Source organism: Apodemus sylvaticus, chromosome 10 (assembly GCF_947179515.1).
Source record: "Apodemus sylvaticus chromosome 10, mApoSyl1.1, whole genome shotgun sequence".
NCBI lineage: Eukaryota > Metazoa > Chordata > Mammalia > Rodentia > Muridae > Apodemus > Apodemus sylvaticus.
Genome location: NC_067481.1, coordinates 46,990,958 through 47,010,516, shown reverse-complemented (window position 1 = coordinate 47,010,516; position 19,559 = coordinate 46,990,958). Strand labels below are relative to the sequence as shown.

The window sequence follows — 19,559 nt, the reverse complement described above, 5'->3', positions numbered from 1 at the left end:
GTCGTACATGCTCATCAGGGTACACACTTCAAAACACTAAGTGTCCTACCACCTAGTACCTTACCACACAGGACAGAATTACAAGGAAGAAAATCTAAGACAAAATGACTTTAAATAGCCTAGGGTAAAAGAAAGGAGAGGTTTTGTACTCAGTGGTGTACTTAATAAGGCTTAGAGCTCACCTTCCCAAACCCCTCCCCATCCCGACACCCTCCCCAGGGCTGAGGGTCCGGTCCACGGCTTTACAAGTGCAACACTAATGCTCTACCACGGAGTCATACCCCACCCCCAGTTCATTTGTAACAAACTTTATACTTTTCATCAATTTTCTCCATTGTCTTTCATGTTTATCTTACTTTTATGTATATTAAACAGTTGAGTCCTTTGCTGTAGTTTCTGACATTAGATTTTTCTTAGTTCTTCAATGCTCAGAAATTTATAAATTTTACCCACACTCTATTTGGAACTTTGATGGATTTTCTTTCTTCCTCTCCTTTCCTATGCTTTTCCTACATTTAAGTCTTTGGGAGTGGTGGGAGAGGAGAAAAAGGGAGGGAAGGAGGAAAGAAAAACGAGGGAGGGAGAGAGAAAGAGAGAGGAAAATCTACCAGTAGAGCCCCCTCTGGGCAGCTGGACTGTACCCAGCTGGGTGTGCTAGTTTCCCCTTGTAATCTCAGCAGGGAGGGGCAGAGACAGCCATCCTAGCCAATGGCAAGCCCTAGCTCCTAGGGAGACCCTGCCTCAAAAAACTAAGAACAACCAACTACCAAAGGCTGACCTCCAGGCTCTACACACAATGTACCTGCACCTGACTGCGCACCCCCACCATCTTTAGAGAATTTTTTCAATCTATGCATGTTCGTGTGGGGATGCATGGATGGAGGTCAGAGAACAAGTTGCAGGAGTTAGTTCTCTCCTTCCACTATGTGGTCCTAAGGAATGAACTCAAGTTGTCAAGGCCGGACAGCAAGTGCTCTTACCCAGAAGCCATTTGGCCAGCCCCTAGAAACAAACCATCAATTATCTCAGCTTTTTTTGTTTGTTTGAAAGATTTATTTATTTATTTTATGTACATGATGAGTACACTGCTGCTGTCTTCAGACACACCAGAAGAGGGCATCCATTGGATCCTATTACAGATGGTTGTGAGCCACCATGTGGTTGTTGGGATTTGAACTCAGGACCTCTGGAAGAGCAGTCCGTGCTCTTAACCGCTGAGCCATCTCTCCAGCCCACTTTCTTAGCTTTTTAACAGGTTTTAACATCTGGTAAAATTCAATACTCTTCTTCACTTTCAGAACTATATTAAGCTTTATTCTTGGTTATTTTATATGATTTTAAACATACTTTGATATCATCTTGTCATTCTAAAATATGTAAAGAAAGTCAGGCTTGGTGGTGCAGCTGTAATCCCAGTACTTGGAAAGTGGAATAAGAGGATTAGGACTTCAAGGCCATAGCCTAGAAAACTGGAATACCCAAAACAGAATCCACACATCAAATGAGGTACAAGAAGAATGGAGGAGTGGCCCCTGGTTCTGGAAAGACTCAGTGTAGCAGTATAGGGCAAAACCAGAACAGGGAAGTGGGATGGGGTGGATGGGAGAACAGGGGGAGGGAAGGGGGCTTATGTAACTTTCGGGGAGTGGGGGACCAGAAAGGGGGAAATCATTTGAAATGTAAATAAAAAATATATTGAATAAAAAAAAAAGGAATTCAAGGCCAGTTTGTGGTAAAGGCAACTGTCTCAAAAATAAAGTTAAAAAAAAAGAAAAGAAGAAGAAGAACACAAAGAGCTGAGTATGGCACATGCTTGGAACCTCAGTATTTGGAGGTTGAGGCAGGGGAGTTCAAAGTCAGGGACAAGCATGGATTACAAAGCCAGAGCAAAAAGCCTGCCCCAAAGAGAAATCATTTCCTATTTTTTCCCTTTATGAATGTATATGTAAGGTTTCATTATCCCCCAAGCTGGCTTTGAACTCCTGGTCTTCTTGTCTCTACCTCTGAGTACTGGGATTTCAGGCTAGGACCGTTACACCTGGCTGCGTGTCACTTGTGGTGCCAGTGACTGAACAAGGGCTCATTCATGCTGGCCCTCAGCTCGTCCTGCCCCACCCCATTTAGTTCAGGTCCTCATGGGCCACTGTGTACACAGAGCACAATGGCTTGGTTTTATATATACCATCTTAATGAGTTTGTTTCTAACTTTTACCATTTAATTTTCCTGGTGTATCAGACATAACATCATGTCTGATACATACATGATGTTATGACGCCACATGTTATGAACTTGCCTCTTCCTTTCAGATATTTATGTCAGGTTTTGCTGTTGTTTTTTATTAACTGTGTCCATGAGAAGCTCTGAACAATGCCAGACATTGGTGGCTGTAAGCACCCTTTTCTTGATTTGTTCTTTTCTTTTCTGAGTCAGGGTCTGACAGCCTGGTCTAGCCTTGACTTTCTGATTCTCCTGTCATTCTCTCATTGTGCTGGGATTCTAAGTCTGAACCAGGAGAATTGGGAAGTGAACTCGGCTGTGTATAGTCTGCCACCTGAGATGTCTTCCCCACCCCCTTTCTCTTTAGTGAGAATCCTTCTAGTGTTTTACCACTGACCACAATCCCAACTCTCATTGTTGGTCCTTCTCTCTGGTGAGTGCATGGGTGTGCACTGGGCCTTCAGGAGGTGGAATGTGGGGCCTCATGCACACTGATCACAAATCTTAGCCCTGCATTATACTTCTGCTCCTTGCTGTTATCCCCACCCCTCAGGCCAAGGTTTACTGTGTCCTGGCTGGCCTGGCACTCACTACACACACCAGGTTGACTTCCAGCTTGTGGCACTCCACCTCCCTCTGTCTCCCAAGCGCTGGGGTTACAGCCATGTGCCACTGTACTCAAATTCCCAGCCGTGGAGCAGAAAGATGGCGCAGTAGGTAAAGGCATTCTTGCCAAGCCTGACAACCTGAGTTCAATCCCAAGAACTCACATGGTGGAAAACTAGAACTGAGTCATGTGAAGTGTCCTCTGACCTCTACATGTGCACATAGAGACACAGACACAAATACATAAATACATAAATACACAAATGTAAAAAAAGAAAAGTTTTGGACAACATTCCTTTTTGTTTAGGCATGTGCATGTGTGTTTCCTATGTACATATGTGCAGAGGCCAGAAATGAACAGGGTATCTTCTCTCTTGCTCTCCATCTAGTTTCCTAAGTCTCTCAATGAATCCAAAGCTTGCTCTTTTGGCTCGGACAGCTGGTCAGAGGGTCTTAGGATCGTCTGTCCTCATCTCCTACAAAGGTGAGGTTGCACATACATACAGCCATGTCTGGCTTTTATATAGGTTCTAGGGATTTGAACTCAGATCCTCTTGCTTTTATAGCAAGCAGTCTGACCCATGAAGCCATCTCTCCTAATCCTATCACTGCCACCACCACCACCACCACCACCACCACCACCACCACCACCACCACCACGAGACAGGGTCTCACTATGTGGTCCTGGCTGATCTGGAACTCATTATATAGACTAAATTGGCCTTGAACTCACTGAAACTGGACTGCCTGACTCCTGAGTGCTAGGATTTAAAGTTGGGTACCAATTTTTAAAGAGTTCTTAAATCACATGGTTGTTTAATTTTCTCGGTAATAAAAATGTTTGTCTTCCAACCTATACATCTGTACTTTAGTACCACCTAACAAATCTTTACACATTTATGATGCTTTGTTATACTTTTGATATTATCTAAAATGGCACTGTAACCACAATTAATGACTCCTCTTCCAGTTACCTCAGCAGCATGGAGACACTGTGCCCATACACCCCCCACACATGGAGACACTGTGCCCATACACCCCCCCACACATGGAGACACTGTGCCCATACACCACCTGCAGAATGTCTCTGTGCCGTTGCAGCGTGTGCATCAGGGCTGCGTTGAGGGAGGGCACCCCTGCACTGTGGGTGTACTCTGCCATTTTGTCATTTATTCCTGTAAGCTAGAAAGAAAAGCAAAATAGTTTAAAAGGCACTAAACGCAGCTCAAGTGAATTTTCTGCCTAGGTGTCCTCTTGCTGACAGTAAGCAAGACAAGACCAGTCACCGGCAATTCCCACAAAGAACATGTTATAATTTGGATGGCTGCCACTAAAATTCAGAGGAGGAGCACACCGTGAAGGAATGGAAGCTTTCAGTAAACAATATGACACAGAATCATATCTAACGCAGCAAACTAGCTGTTGACCCAAAAGCACTTACCCTTGCCAAAAGCTGTTCAATTTCAATTGCCATTGTCTCAAACATTCTGTCTTGGCTTGATCCATTTAATAGGGGTGTGGTGTCAGAACTAAAGAGAAGTTCAATTAAAAAAATCCATTACTTAGCCCTTTAACATATCCTTAAAATAATCAGGTAATTTTTCTTAAAGAGATAAAATAATCTCTAAAACATTCCTTCTTTTCTTTTAAAGATTATGATTTTATGGTCAGCAAAATAAAGATTATGATTTTATGGTTCAGTAGATAAAGGCATCTGCAGCCAAGCCTGGTGATCCAGAGTTCAATCACTGGGATCCTCATGGTAGGGGGAGAGAATGGACTCCTATAAGTTGTCCTGAACTAGAAAATATCATCCTGAGTGAGGCAACCCAGACCCAAAGGGCACACATGGCATGTCCTCACTGATAAGTGGACAGCAGCCACCAAGTACAGGATAACCATGCTATAATCCACAGACCCAAAGAAACTAAGCAACAAGGAGGGCCCAAAGGAGGATGTGTGAGTCTCACTCAAAAGGGGAAACAAAACAGTCACTGGATGTGGATGGATGGAGGGAACTAGATGGGAGAGGGGGTGAGGAGGGGAATGGGGATCAGGGGTGGGGAGAGGGGGAGCAGGAGAAGGCTGGGAGTTAGAAACTGACGGGGGAGCATCTCTAGGACTAGTTGGAGCCCTGTGATGGGGAAGCTCCCGGGAGTCTGTGGGGTGACCCTAGAGACTCCTACCAGTGAGGGATATGGGAACTAAAATGGCCTAGTAGTCAGGCAGACTTCCGGTGGAGGGAAGGGGACATCAACCCACCCACAAAATGTATCTTCAAGATATACAGGATAAAGATGTAGCAGAGATTGAGGGAACAGCCAACCAATGACTGCCCCAACTTAAGACCCAAGCCCTGTGAGAGAGCCAACCGCTGACACTATTAATGATACTCTGCTGTGCTTGCAGACAGGAGCCTGGCATAACTGTCCCCTGAGAGGCTTCATCCAGTAGCTGATGGAGGCCAGGGCAGAGACCCACAGCCAAACATCAGACAGAGCTTGGTGAGTCTTGTGGAGGAGTTGGGGATAGATCTGAGTGAGCTGAAGGGATCAAGGACACCCCAAGAAACCTACGGAGCCAACTAACCCGGGCCCATGGGGCTCACAGAGACTGAACCACCAACCAAGGAGCATGCTCAGGGTGGGCCTACGCCCCTACATGTTTGTAGCTAATGTGCAGCCTGGCCTTCATGTGGGCCCCCTAACAACTGGAGTGGAGGCTGTGTCCGACTCTGCTGCCTGCCAGTGGAGCCCTCTCCTTTAAATGAACGGCCTGGTTGACCTCAGTGGGAGGATGAGCTAAATCCTACTGCAACTTGGGGGTAGCCAAGGGGAGTTTCCACCTTCACTGAGGAGAAGGGGAGGGACAATGAGGGGAAGGATTTGTAAGGGTGGGGCTGGGAGGAGAGGGGGGAGGGGAGGCTGATGGCAGGATATAAAGTGAAAAAGATAAATCAATAGAAAAAAACTCCACACATCCTAAAATACTAAAAAAGGTACAAAATCTAAATGATATAAAGGCATTTCAAATGCTGGGCACCACTCTCCAAGCAGCTAAAATTCTGAAAGAATACAGGAAAAGCAGCAAAAACCTCCTTATAATACTGAAGAGAAAAAAATTGGGTACAGATTACATTATGGGGCCTAAGAGGAAATAATCTTTAGCTTTTCTCCAAAAATATAGTTTCTTATGCCTTTAAATTCTCTCTTCCTTTAATGATTCTTATCAAAAAGAAAACTGAGATTTAAATGACCTGATTAGATAAACGGTTATTCAGGACTCAGCAGACAGCATTCAGGCTAACAGCCGAGGCCAGCATGCTTTCAGCCCCCCCACTTCCACTTATAACACACACCTGCCTCATCCTAGCTTCCGAGAATGTGTTTAGTTTCTCTTTCTATCAGAATAGCCAGTCAGAAATCTGACTTTTCACAGATGAAAGATGTCTGACAGATGCAAACTCTAAGTTTCACTAATCTCTCCTCAAAAACTAGGACCTTTTATTAGAAACTCATACTGTAGACATGACCATACAAGCAACTTAATACAGAACAGTTATTCCAACACAAACAAATTAAATCACACTCTCCAACCTGAGTGGAGACCGATTCCTGCTCTTACACAGCATCTGAATGTGGCAATTCAAAGACTACTAAGTCATCAGTTCAACATCCAAAGAACCTCAGCGACCACTGTTCCCCAAATATTTACTTTCATAATGAAACCAGTCAGTGAACCTGCTGAAAAGCAGCTAGGAAGAACTTTTAAACATTACCTATTCTACTTTATTTATGGTATGCTTGTCTGCCTGCAAGAGTTTATGTATATCACGAGCATTTAGAGCTGGAAGAGCCCAGAGACCCCGCATCCCTGGACCTGGATTGTAAGCACCTGTGAATGTGTGTGGCCGTGTAGTTGCTGAGAATCAAACCTAGGTCCTCTGCAAAAGCAACTCTATCTCCAGCCCCAGATTTTTTCCCCTTAAAGACCGAGGCTTGCTTTGTATGCATAGGCCAAGCCAGCCTGAACTTGTGGTCTTTCTGGTCCATTCTCCTCAGTGTGGGACTACAGGCATGTGCCACGCCTGGCTTCACTAGGTCTTAAGCTTTATTTCTTCTTCAAACATTCCCATTTCTATGCCTTGTAGCATGACATAAAAATGTCTAGTTCTTAGGCAGGAATGATGGTACACACCTGTAATTCCAGAACTTGGGAGGCTGAGGAAGGAAGGTGACAGGGTTGAAACCAGCTTGGGCCACACAGTGATCAAAGTAGAGACTGGGGTCAGGTTTTTTTATTGTGTCCCACAAACCAAGGTTGGGAGGGTATCTCCTAGGATGTGTGACCACAGAACAGTAATCTACTCCCTGATCTGAACCCTTCTACAAGGTACACTGAGGAGAACAATGGGCTAGCTGAGATCAAGAAGGAAACTGCTGTCTTCTCCTACAAACATGCCCAGCACCTGGCAAATGGTATTTACTGGTCTTTAAATATTTGTTGAATGAATGAGTAACAGGGCAATCTCTATTACTGGATATTCCATATTCACTATCCTTAGAACAGTAGAGAAGTCCAGGGAAATGGTTAAAAAAAAAATCTCATTCTCAGGGCTGGTTAAGAGCACTGACTGCTCTTCCAGAGTTCCTGAGTTCAATTTCCAGCAACCACATAATGGCTCACAACCATCTATAATGGAACCTCTTCTACTGTGTCTGAAGACAGGAACAATGTACTTACATAAAACAAATCTTTAAAAAAAAAAGCCCTTATTCTCTGTAACATTAGGACTCAGTTGCATTAGTTCACTGACAGGTGTGAGATGATCCACAGCCCTTGACTCTCAACATACAGAAAACCCCAGGCCTCTAAAAGAAAAGTTCTGTTCGCTGATGGCTTTATTCCTGCAACATGCTTCCAATCTGGAAATCAAAATGAACACTGAGCATGTGCAATGGTTTGTATATGCTCAGCCTAGGGAGTGGCACTATTAGGTGTGGCCTTTCTGGAGTAGGTGTGTCACTGTGGGTGTGGGCTTTAAGACCCACACCCTAGCATCCAGAAAGCCAGGATTCTGCTAACAGCCTTCAGATGAAGATGTAGAACTCTCAGCTCCTCCTGTACCATGCCTGCCTAGATGCTGCCATGTTCCTGCCTTGGTGATACTGGACTGAATCTCTGAACCTGTATGCCAGCCCCAATTAAAAGTTGTCCTTATAAGAGTTGCCTTGGTCACAGTATCTGTTCACAGCAGTAAAACCCTAACTAAGGCAGCATGCACAGTAGTCAGACTTTATTTTTCAGAGCTGGGGGTTACAGTTCCCTGGCACAGAGCTCCCGCCTCAGCTGCAACCTCATAACCTTAGGCTCTCTAGGGAAAGCAGAATCAGCCCCAGTTTGTAGCTGAATTCAGAATGTCCTCAAGACATTGTTTCTTTAAAAGGGAATCCAGGCAGAGAGCACAGAAAAAGCATCCTATAACAATATTTCCTGGCAGATTTGGGTTTCAAAATTGTACACTCACTGGAAAATGTGAGCCTTAAATTCAGAAAAAAAAGCTTTTTGAACAGAAAACTTACTCATTAAGAAACAAAAGCAGAAATCATCCTCACACTCCTTACTTAGTGAATGAAAGTGCGCAAAGCCAAGTCTTGCACTGAGGTCCGTGGAGTGCCGCTAGCTTGTTTCTAGGTCCCAGAGTCAACACATTGTACCCGCTAACTTTCCAAGCCTCAAGCCCTTATGGAAAAGGATCAGCTGTGGCTACAATAGTGAAAAGAGATTTGCTGGCATGTGCATTCTGGAGATTCGAGCTCAGTTTTGTCGTCAATATCAGTTGGCAAATATCCACCCTCTACTAATCGTCAAAAAAATACAGAAATGGAGACTTGATTAACAAATGACAACTCTGCTATCAATGACCCCTGCTGGGTGTATACATAAGTACAATCTGGGTGAAAATGTTCATAGCAACATTTTTACAAAGTTTTAAGAACAGAATTTCAAATACAGTGATCATATTAGCTATTAAAATTATTATTAAGCAGCAAAAATTAGAAATATCTATCAAATAGTTAAGTCCTAATATAGTTGTTTAACATATGTAGCAAATAAAGACAGTAGCTGAATGCACCCACAGCTAAACTTAAAGATAATTTTTAATAAAAAAAAGTCAACTATGACATAGCTTTTATAAAATACTATGGATTGATCTATAACAAAAATAGTGATATTTCTTTGTAAATGAGGACAGTATGGGACGTTACAAGGGGTTTTATTTCAACTTGCAATCATTATTTCTTAAAAAAAACCCACTATCAAAATAGGGTTTATTCCTTATATTTCTAAGAATCTCAAACATTTCCTGATTTTTTTTTTTTGAAACAAGAGATTAAGTAATCTTAAGATTTAAATATATAAACTTTTGGCCAGATATAGTGGCACACACAGTTAATCCCAGCACTAGGGAGGCAGAGGCAGGCGGATCTCTTACAAACTGGAGGTCAGCCTGGACTACAAAGCAAGTTCCAGGATAGCCAGGGGCTGTTTACACAGAGAAACCCAGTCTCAAACCCCACACCCTGTTAAATAACCTTTGAGATGTAATATGCTAGTATCTCAAAACAACAACAACCTTCCATGATTGTGAAGATCCTGCATTAGATGCATTCTAAAACATAAACACCAGAAAAACAAGTCTTCATACTTGTATACAGTTCCCTTCAGAAATTAGAAAACAAAAATATCAGCCAGATGGTGGTGGTGCAGCCCTTTAATCCCAGCACTCTGGGAAGCAGAGGCAGGCGGATTTCTGAGTTCAAGGTCAGCCTGGTCTACAGAGTTCCAGGACATACAGGGCTACACAGAGAAACCCTGTCTCAAAATACAAAAACAAAACAAAAATCATGTGGGCAGACCAGATCTTTCTGTGAACTGAGAATGAAATTTCTTTGGATCTGCTATGAAGCCCAGAATGAATTTACAATCATGTGTTCCCCATCTCAGCCTCCTGGTGCTGGCAGAGGTGTACAAGCCTGGCTTCAGAAACTTACTATTGATACAAATTCATTTTTAAACTCTAGAAGTTTCTTCCTGAGCAATCAGAATCTTTGTCTAAGATCTCAAATAAATGTTAGAATCAAGAATTAGGAAGAATTTCAATAAGATACACACACACACACACACACACACAGACGCACACACAAAGATAATGACAATGAAATTAAAACATCAGCAGTTCAGCAGCAGATCAAGTTACAGAGTTCTCTATGTCAGTTTCCTTTTAAAAGCATCACAGAGTTGAAGGTGTACGAGAGAGTCTGGCAGTACCTATACCTATCGCGTCCTCCATCCCGGGTGCCGCTGTGACTGTAGCTTGTACACAGTTTACTGAAGGAAACTAGTTTCAGGTCAAGTTCGTTTTCCAGCTGTCGAGCTTGTTTCCTGAGATCTTTAAGAAAATTACAAAAGTAAATCATTAGTCTATCAGTAGACATTAAATTCATAAGACTATTTTAAGAAAGGCAACTATGAAAATGATCACGTATTGATCTCTGATCTAGTTACTCAGAAACCAAAGGTGTATCTAAGAAAGTAAACTGGTCAAGTAGTTAAACTTCAGATGGGAGCCATGAGGGAGGCAGTTGTGGGAGACACACAACCTGTCACTTTTCTTTGAAAGACAGCTTGAGAGCCAGTGCCAGAGCACCTCAGAGCACCCTTACAGCAACCGTCAACTGCCGTAAGTGAAGGCAAACAAGGAGAGAATATAAATCATGAAGAAATGAAGATGGTTCACAATCCTCACATCAGTTACCAGCTAACTTGGTAAGAAGCCAGCATTCTTTTTGACACATTTTTCTCTTTTTGTTTTAAAATTCTGTTAGGAGTTTGGGTTGGTTTTTTGTTTTTTTCATACAGGCAAAATTCCTTAGCAATTAAACACAAGGAAAAAGCAAATTAACAAAAAAATTGGGGGTGGGTGGGTAAAAACAAACAGTATACTATGAACAAGACAAAAATACAACTGTGACAGGTTTCTTAAAAGTATATGTTTTAGCCGGGCAGTGGTGGCACACGCCTGTAATCTCAGCACTCTGGAGGCAGAGGCAGGTGGATTTCTGAATTCGAGGCCAGCCTGGTCTACAGAGTGAGCTCCAGGACAGCCAGGGCTATACAGAAACCCTGTCTTGAAAGAATCAAATCCAAGAAACAAACAACACACACACACACACACACACACACACATATATACACACACACACATACATACTCACTCACACACACACACACACACACACACACATATGTTTTAAAAGTAGAAGCAACAGATAAACTGGTATAGCAGCTTGGTTTCTAAAGGGCTGAATAAAAGGAGCAATATTTGGAAACCCAGTATGTATGTGTGTGTGTGTGCATGTATACATGCATCCATGCATAAGTATGTGTTCATTGTGCAATTCAAATGAAAGGAGTAAAATACAGGAAAGAATAATGTAAGAATGTCCCAGGACTAAAGAATATCAAGACACTGTTTCATTATATTTTGTAATCAAAGGCAGGAAGCAGAATTTGATGGTGGAGTACATCTACCCAGGGCCAAACCCCACTCCTAATGTCATCTCAGCTACCTACTGTCTTTGAGATCTAAAACCTCATCCTTCCGTTTTTCTATATATGTTTAAAGCATCTGGTACAAAGACACACTGTCAACGATAGCCTGCGTTAATTATTACAACACAGTGTTTCAAAAACCCATAGCCTAATGACTATCAGAGGCACCAGCAGCTACTTCCATCTACATGGTTCAAAAAGAAATTCTAGCTACAACAGTATTTCCAAAGGGCATTTAAAATACATGTTTTAAACTATAGGCATGTTTCTCTGTAATTCTATTTATTTAGTTAGTTTAATGGAAAACATAAAGTAGAAAACATTTTGAACACATGACAGATAGAACATAAAATTCAGTCCTAGATCTACTGGCTGAGGTGACAGTATCATATTTCCCAGGGGCTTCATGGGACAAAAAGAGGAAATAGGTTTAAAAACTAAATAAGCAAACAGATGAAAAAAGGTGGTCCATTTCTGATCTTCGTGGATCACTGTGGACTAGGAAGGTTTTGTGTGGCCTCACTTGAGTGAACCAGACAGACTTTCAGGAATTAAATAAGCACAACTGAATGTTTTCTTGGCGGGAGAAGAACAGCAAATGTATTCATTAGAATCCTTTTACTATCATTTTTAACAAAAGCATTCTTAAGAGTCCAGGGCAGAAGGTACAGTTATTTTCAGTATTCTGTCATCCAGTCATTAGAGTCTCAATCTCAAAGTGCCAGTTGGGGTCCAGGAGGAGACAGTCCACTAAAAATCCCCGCAAAGCTGGCACTGCAAGTTCCTCCTCACTCTTAGTTTTCTGACAGTGACCTCAACTCCAAGGTTCTGACTCCTCGTCTTCCGGGCTGGATCTTGTTGCTCACCACACTCCTCCCAAGATCTCGTCCCCGCAGTCCCATCCAGAGAGTCGTGCTACCCCTCAGACACGTCCATCTGGAGCCCAGGCGCCTCTTCCCCTCCATCCCGGCTCCCTCCACTCCAAGACCCAACCCCTTCCCAGGTCCGGTTCACTCCGCCCCAGCTCCTTTCCCAAGTTCCCAGGCCCAGGGTTCCTCTCGGATAACCTCATCCCAAAGTATGGCCTGGCTCTTCCCTCTGCTGCCGCTCTCAAGATCCAGCCTCACTAAGTCCCCTCTGCACCCGGCGGGACCCACTCAGAGGCCTCGCCCTCACCTTCCCAGTAATTGCTGGTTCCCGCCGCCATCTTTGTTGCCCAACGTCAGTCGGGACTGGCGAGTAGAGGCCTTGAAGGCTAGAGAGTCACCTCCACGCCTTCTTCCACCCCGATCGCCGAGGCTGATGGGATACGCGAGCCTCCGTAGACACTGCCACCTGGTGGACAATTCGTTATTTTACAGCTTTAAGTAGCACGTTTGAAATCTGGTTTAACTGTTCTTGGTGTTCATACCACATCTTTCTGTACCTTCAATCTTCAATTCGTTCACCTCGGATTGTTCGTCTATTCAGCCGGCGACTTAGAAGAGAGACACAGTTTCCCTTATCTCCCCTTAAATAGGATGTCTTGGGACTGGCTTCGATTCCCAGCACTCTGTAAACAGAACATGGTGGCCTTTGCCTTTAAACCTAGGATTCAGAAGGTGGGGATAGAAAGACCCCAGAATTTCAAGGTCATCCTTGGCTACATAGGGACTTCAAGGCCAGCTAGTGATCATGTCTCAAGAAGAAAACAAAATAATGAAAAAGAAAGAGAGAGAGAGAGAGAGAGAGAGAGAGAGAGAGAGAGAGAGAGAGAGAAAGAAAGAAAGAAAGAAAGAAAGAAAGAAAGAAAGAAAGAAAGAAAGAAAGAAAGAAAGAAAGAATTATCTTCAATCAACATTTTCCTTTCCCAGAGCCAGTGGATCTTCTCCGCTCTGCCCATCTTCCATTGTCCGGCTTGTGAAGCTTTCTTCCTGGGATGGTTTCCCTATGTCTACAGCAGGGTCTCAGTCCTCTGTCCTTGACTAACAGTGTTCATGTGCCCACAACCTGAAGCTCACTGATTTGGTTAGACTAGCTGGCTAGCAAGCCCCAGTTTTGCCTCCCCAGTCCTGGGATCACAGACATTGCCGCCAAGCCTGGCCTTTTCATGTTTGTCCTAGGGATCTGAACTCATATCCTAATGCTCTATGCCAAGCAATCTACTGGTGGGTATAAAATGCATTATATCAATAAATTATTTTAAGCTCATTGAGAAGCTGACTGTGACCGTGGGGCTGTCACCCTGTGCCCCCACCAAATACACACTTAATACCCAAACATGTCTCTCTTAAAGTGTCCCACAAAGGCCCCCTGGCTGCGGATGGGCTGGCTGGCTGGCTGGCCCTGTGAAAAAGCAAAAGTAGTGTAACAAAATGGCCCAAAGAGTAAAGACACCAGGCCCAAGAGGACAGAGGGAGAGAAAGCATTTGAGTCAACACACCGTGTCCTTGGTCACAGCTGCAAGGCTGGTTATTCCCTCTGACCTTCCAGACACAAAGGTGCCGGTGGTGGGAATGGCTCATTGGACATCTCAGCTGAGAGAAGCCATTCTTCCTGGAACCCTTTTTGTGAGTCAGAGAGAGGCTCCAGCTGGCTAGTTTTTCTCTCCAGGTCTCCTCCGTTGCTTTCTGCTGGACGACATAAGTGTCTGATCTCACGAACAACTATCTCCGCTTGCTGTCTCATTCTTTCATTTCTGTTTGCTGTATACCTAAAAACCATACTTATTTGAAAATAGCACAGCGACTGCAGATCATTCTTCCTTCAGGACACTGAGCCATCTCCCCCGGTCCCTGGCTATGCTTGTCTTAAACTCTATTTCCCATTGTTCTGGTTGGAGAATATCTATTATTCTGCCTTCAGGTTGATTGACAGACAAGCAGGTGTTTCTCCTGCCTGCTCCATGTTGCTGCTGAACCCACTTGGTGAGCTTATTTCTATTACTGTATCTTTTCAGGTCTTTTGCACTCACTTCTTTTCTTTGTGGAGACTGTTCCCTGCTGAGAGTTTTAAAAAAAATTGGTTGCACGATTGTTTATAGCTGGGTTTAATGGCATCTCCTTTAATTCCAGCCCTTGGGAGTCAAAGGCAGGTGGATTTCTGTGAGTTTGAGGACAGCCTGGTTTACACAGCGAGTTCTAGGACAGCCAGGGCGATGTAAGCAATGGTTTGCAACTTGTGGGTTGCCACTTCTTTGGGGGTCAAAGGACCCTTTCACAGGGGTCACCTAACACCATAACAAAACTCAGATATTTTCACTACAATTCATAGAGGTAGCAAAATTACAGTTATGAAGTAGCAGTGTAAATAACTTTGTGGTTGGGGGTCACCACAACATGAGGAACTGTATTAAGGGTCACAGCGTCAGGAAGGGTGAGAGCCACTGGCTTGCAGTGTTTCAGACTAGACTAGACTGACTAGGCTAGACTGACTAGACTAGACTGACTAGAGTCTGTTCCTTTTGCCATTTCTGGTGAGATGTAGGTATATAAGATCCCAAATAACCCTCAGGGAACTCACTGTCACATTGTTCTTTGGATCCTGAGGTCTCTAGCCTCTGCCATCTTTCCTCTTCTCAGTGTATAGTTGTTCTACATATGACATACAAGTTCTCACTGTTCTTAGCAGGAAGAATACAAACATGTCTATCTTGTCCAGAAATGAAGTTTTCCATTTAATTTTTGGCAACTATTCATCCTATCTCTTTAGTTTCTCTCCATTCTTGAATTTATTCATTGTCATAATTTTAATAATGTTTGAGTGACAGTTGAAAATAATTGTACTTCCCACAGGACTATTGCTATTTTTCTGGGAAAGTAATGAAATGTAATTACAGTCCACGGTGATAAGCCAGAACACAATTATTTCACTTTGTGGAAAGTCTTATTAGAAGCACATGAAGTGTATGTTCTTTAGCTGGTGGCTCAGTCTCTAAGAGCCTTGAGAGTCCAGATTAGTTGACTCTATTTGTCTTCCTGTGGAGTTCCTATCCCCTTTAGGACCCACTGTTTGTCTGTGGGTGTCTGCATCTGTCTGAGTCAGCTTCTGGGTGGAGAACATACACAGGCTGGACCTAGGCCTCGCCACACATAGGTAGCAGATGTGTGACTTGGTCTTCATGTGGGTGCCAAACAACTAGAGCAGGGGCTATCCCAAAAGCTGTTGCCTGTGTGTGGTTTGTTCTAGCTGGGCTGCCTTGTCTGGCCTTAGTAGGGGAGAGAGTGCCTAGCCTCGGAGAGATTTGAAGTGCCAAGGGGAGGGGATGGCCAGAGGTCCTCCACCTGCTCAGAGGAGAAGGGGAGGGCAGTTGGGGGACGGATTGTAAAAGGGGGTGAATGGGAGGGGGCGGTGAGTGGGATATAAAATGAATATATAAAAAATAAATTAAATTAAAAAAGGAGTACATAAAGTGTGCTTAAGACAGGAAAATAAACTTTTAGTTCTACTGGCCCCTTTGGCGTGGTCAGGTGGGTGTGTGCTTCTTGGGTCCCTCAAATGAAGGTTCAGGTCAAACCTCCTCCCAAGTGTTTACTGAGATGATTTCCAGTCAGGGAAGTCTGAGGTAACTTATTTCAGAAATTATAGGTAAGAAATGGACCTTAACATCTGAGTGTTTCCAAGTAATAACATACTAGGGAAACAAAGTAGCTTTCTCAAAATGAGCTCCTTGTTCACTGGTTACTAAGCCTCTCACTGGTTACTAAGCCTCTGGGCTTGCTTTCCCACGGTATGTGAGAGAAGAGGCCATCACTTTAGACCTCAGCCAACAACCAGCAGAAAACTTTCACATTCAGACTAGAGATACATGACACAAAAGAGTGAACAAAGAGCTAAGGGAGACGGCCCAGTAGATAAAGTGTTTGTTGTGCAAATGTAAAGACTGGTGTTCGAATCCTCCGCACCCACATAAACGCCAGGCAAGCGAATGGCGACTTTCCTGTAATTCCCGCAGTTGGAGGGCAGATACAGGAGCTGCCTGAAGCACTCTGGCTAACCAAATCACTGAGCTGTATTCACGTGAGAGACCTGAAGAATAGTGAGGAACACACTTGGCAGCAAACTCTAGGGTACACACGCACACACACATGTATATATGTTCTCACACATGCAAACACACATCTATACATACATAGATACCACACAAACATAGGTATACAATAACCCATGATATTTGTTGGTGAGTCAGAGGATTGCGCTTACGGACTGGGCTAACATCATAGTCTCATATTTACTGTTATCCGTGAAAATGCTAACTGAAGATTTCTTGTTTGGTCCTGAAGGGAGCTCCCAGTAGACAGCTTTCCTTAACTGCTCAGAAATAAGCCATAACTTCCCAGCAGTGTCTTCTTGTGATAGTCAACAGGGTATTGACACTGGGTTTCCTATGGCTTCTGTCTGCATTGAAAGGCACGTTTTTAAAAACAAATTTAGACATAGAAACCAGGTGTTTGGATACCATGTCAGGTAAGAAGACAATTCTCAGGCTAATCTAATGTATCAAGTGGAAGAGAGCAAAGCCTCCAGCTCTCCACTCTTTAATTGCTTGAGGATTCCTTTCATGCTTCAGGATGGAAGCAGGCTTCCACTAGAGAGGTTCCAGGGAAACACTTCATTAATTTAAAAATGAGAAGCAAAATACTATATCCTCAGCACCTCCTTTGTCAGACTCTCCTCACTACTTACATATTAATGCAAGCTCCTCCAATGTAAAGACATCTGCACTCAATATGTGTGGTGCCTTTACATAGCAGGCACCTAAGACACAACCAGTTATTCTAAGGCCCTACGAGAGGTTTAGAAAAACATCTCTAATCAAAAGTCCTAGCACCAGACCATGCAAAGTTCAAGAATGTTTGTGCTGGCGAGCTCTTGACACATTTCTTCAAATGCACCAAAGACCACTAGGCGGCTTGGGAGCGCAGAGCTGCACCAGCCCCAACAGAAGGCTGTCAGCACACACAGCTCAGGGGCTATCGGGACCCAGGAAAGGCCTTACCTAGCTCAGAGGACCTGAGAGATAAACACTGGCAGAAAAAAATGAGCAGGAAATGACTGACAGGTAAAGGTGGCAAGCTGGATTCTCCGTCAGACCAGGAGGCAGAAGCTCCAGGTATTAGCTGAGGTCCAGAGGCTAGACTATATGATACTATGACAAACAAGGTTAATAGTGGGGAAGACCATACAGGCAGAGCCTAAAGAAAAGGAGGGCTCTTGACCCAAGAACCCATTTCTCCTATCAGAAGTGACCCTCCCCAGGCCATGGCTGGCTTCCTAATCTGTTGTGCAGGTAAAGCCCTATCACATGTGGCAAACAGCAAGGACTCTGCTCCCTGACTGACGAGGACATACTCTAAGACCTGACTCAAGGTCTTCAGTACTGCAGCCCACAAAGGAGCAGAGGAAGCTGGCCTTGGTTCTGGGTGTGTTCTATGATGCTGTCCCTGACTGTTGAGTTCTCAGCCCAGTATTTAGGTCCATGCGGGACAAACCCACACACAGAGGCAGGAGCAGTGCTGTAGGATAATCTGCGGTGTTCTATAAGTCCTTCCTGATCAAACTTTTCAGGAGCGCAGGGCAAGGTATGATAGTGCGGGACAGTCCTTGGCTTAGCAGAAGAGTAACATCTTTTGCAATTTCTATGATCTAATTCTGCTGTTTGGAACAGGTAGCCACACAGGTTCAGATCCCAGGAGAGTGTTTTTTTTTTTGTTTTTTTTTTTTTTTTTATTTTTTTTTCCTCTATAATGCTGGGAATTGGATCTAAGGCTGCCATATCTAGGCACATGCTCTACCACTGAGCGGCAGCGCCAGCTGCCTGTTCTTCTTTATATGCCCGTGCGTGCGTGCGTGCGTGCGTGCGTGTGCGTACGCCAGAGGCTGAAGTCAGAGTCTTCCTCAGGAGTTCTCTGCCTTAGTTTTGGAGACACTGAACTGATTTGCCTAGGCTGGTTGGCCAGCAATCCCAAGGACTCCTCTTGTCCCTGCCCTCTCAGCACTAAAGAGTACATGGCAGCAGCACCTGCATTTTTATGTGGGTGCCGGGGAATCTAACTCAAGTTCTCACACTTGCTCTTTTCTGAATGAAAGTGAATTAGGAAACTCGCCATGGCATTGGCTAGGGTCACTTCCCCATCCCCCACCAGCTCATTTTTAACTTCAAGATAAGAGTCTCACTAAATTGCTTGGTCTGGTCTTGAACTTTCTCTGTATCCTCCAAGTTTTGAACTTTTAATCGCCCGGCGTAGCTGGGGTTATTGGCCTGTGTAGTCTGGCTAGGTCTGGAGGAATTCTCAGAGTACCTATGGAAGATGCCTTTCTCTACTGTTTCCTGCTTGGGTGACGAGGCTTTGATGTCCCACCCTGCTCATATCCCACAACACACAGGTTTCTCTGGCTTCACACACTCGGGGAACCATGGTAACTCTTTCTTGAACTCCAGCACTCCTTACTCCTATCCTCCCCCCATTTTTTAAAAATTTGAGATGCATTTTCTAATCTGTAGTTAAAGGGGTCTTGAGGTACGCAGCCTGGACTGGCCTTAGATTTGCATCCATCCTCCTGCCTTGGTTTTCTAACTTGTAGGAATTACAGGTCTTAACCTAATACAGCCTTCCTTTGATGTTTCTTTTGATAGGTAACTTTTGGTAGAATGCTGTCTTGTGGATACAACTTTTTAAGAAATTGAAGTTCTAGATAGTTGGATGACTATTATCATCTACTGAATAGAATTTTCTTTAGAAAATATTTATTACCACCGTGGGTGTGGTGGGGCATGAGCGCAGCAACAGTGTGCACAGTGTAGAGGTGAGAGGGACAGCATGGGCTCTGGAGACAGAGCTCAGTTTCAGGCCTGTGTGGCCCGTGCTTTACCTACGGAGCCATTTCTCTGACCGAGAACCTATCACTCTATATGCAGGCAGTCAGGGGAGGGGCAGATCAGCTCAGTGCACTGCGGGTGGAGCTGATGCCCGGCCGGGTTCTCTGCTGAAGTTTGGGCTAGCCCTTACTTTTACTGTGCAGCCGTTCATTTTCCAACAGAAAGTACATTCACCTGTGTCCACTGTGTGACATGCTGGACTGCTGTCACTCAACCAGTGAGTAGGGCTAAGCCTGCCTGGTGTCCTGGACTTGCTTGGTT

General features: G+C 44.1%; 1 protein-coding gene across 2 annotated transcripts in view; it reads right to left on the bottom strand.

Annotated features, from left to right (window-relative positions):
• Gosr1 (golgi SNAP receptor complex member 1) overlaps window positions 1-12,717 on the bottom strand; it is a 34,891-nt gene extending 22,174 nt beyond the window's left edge. The window contains exons 1-4 of one of the 2 annotated variants that reach the window (XM_052194988.1): window positions 12,617-12,717; window positions 10,157-10,277; window positions 4,266-4,353; window positions 3,899-4,006 (exon numbers count right to left, since the gene is read on the bottom strand). In XM_052194988.1, the coding sequence (XP_052050948.1) occupies window positions 3,899-4,006; window positions 4,266-4,353; window positions 10,157-10,277; window positions 12,617-12,647 (348 nt within the window). In that variant the 5' untranslated portion in view covers window positions 12,648-12,717. The remainder of the gene's footprint in view (window positions 1-3,898; window positions 4,007-4,265; window positions 4,354-10,156; window positions 10,278-12,616) is intronic. The other variant, XM_052194989.1, reaches the window with a different exon arrangement.
• Window positions 12,718-19,559: the final 6,842 nt, after the last annotated feature.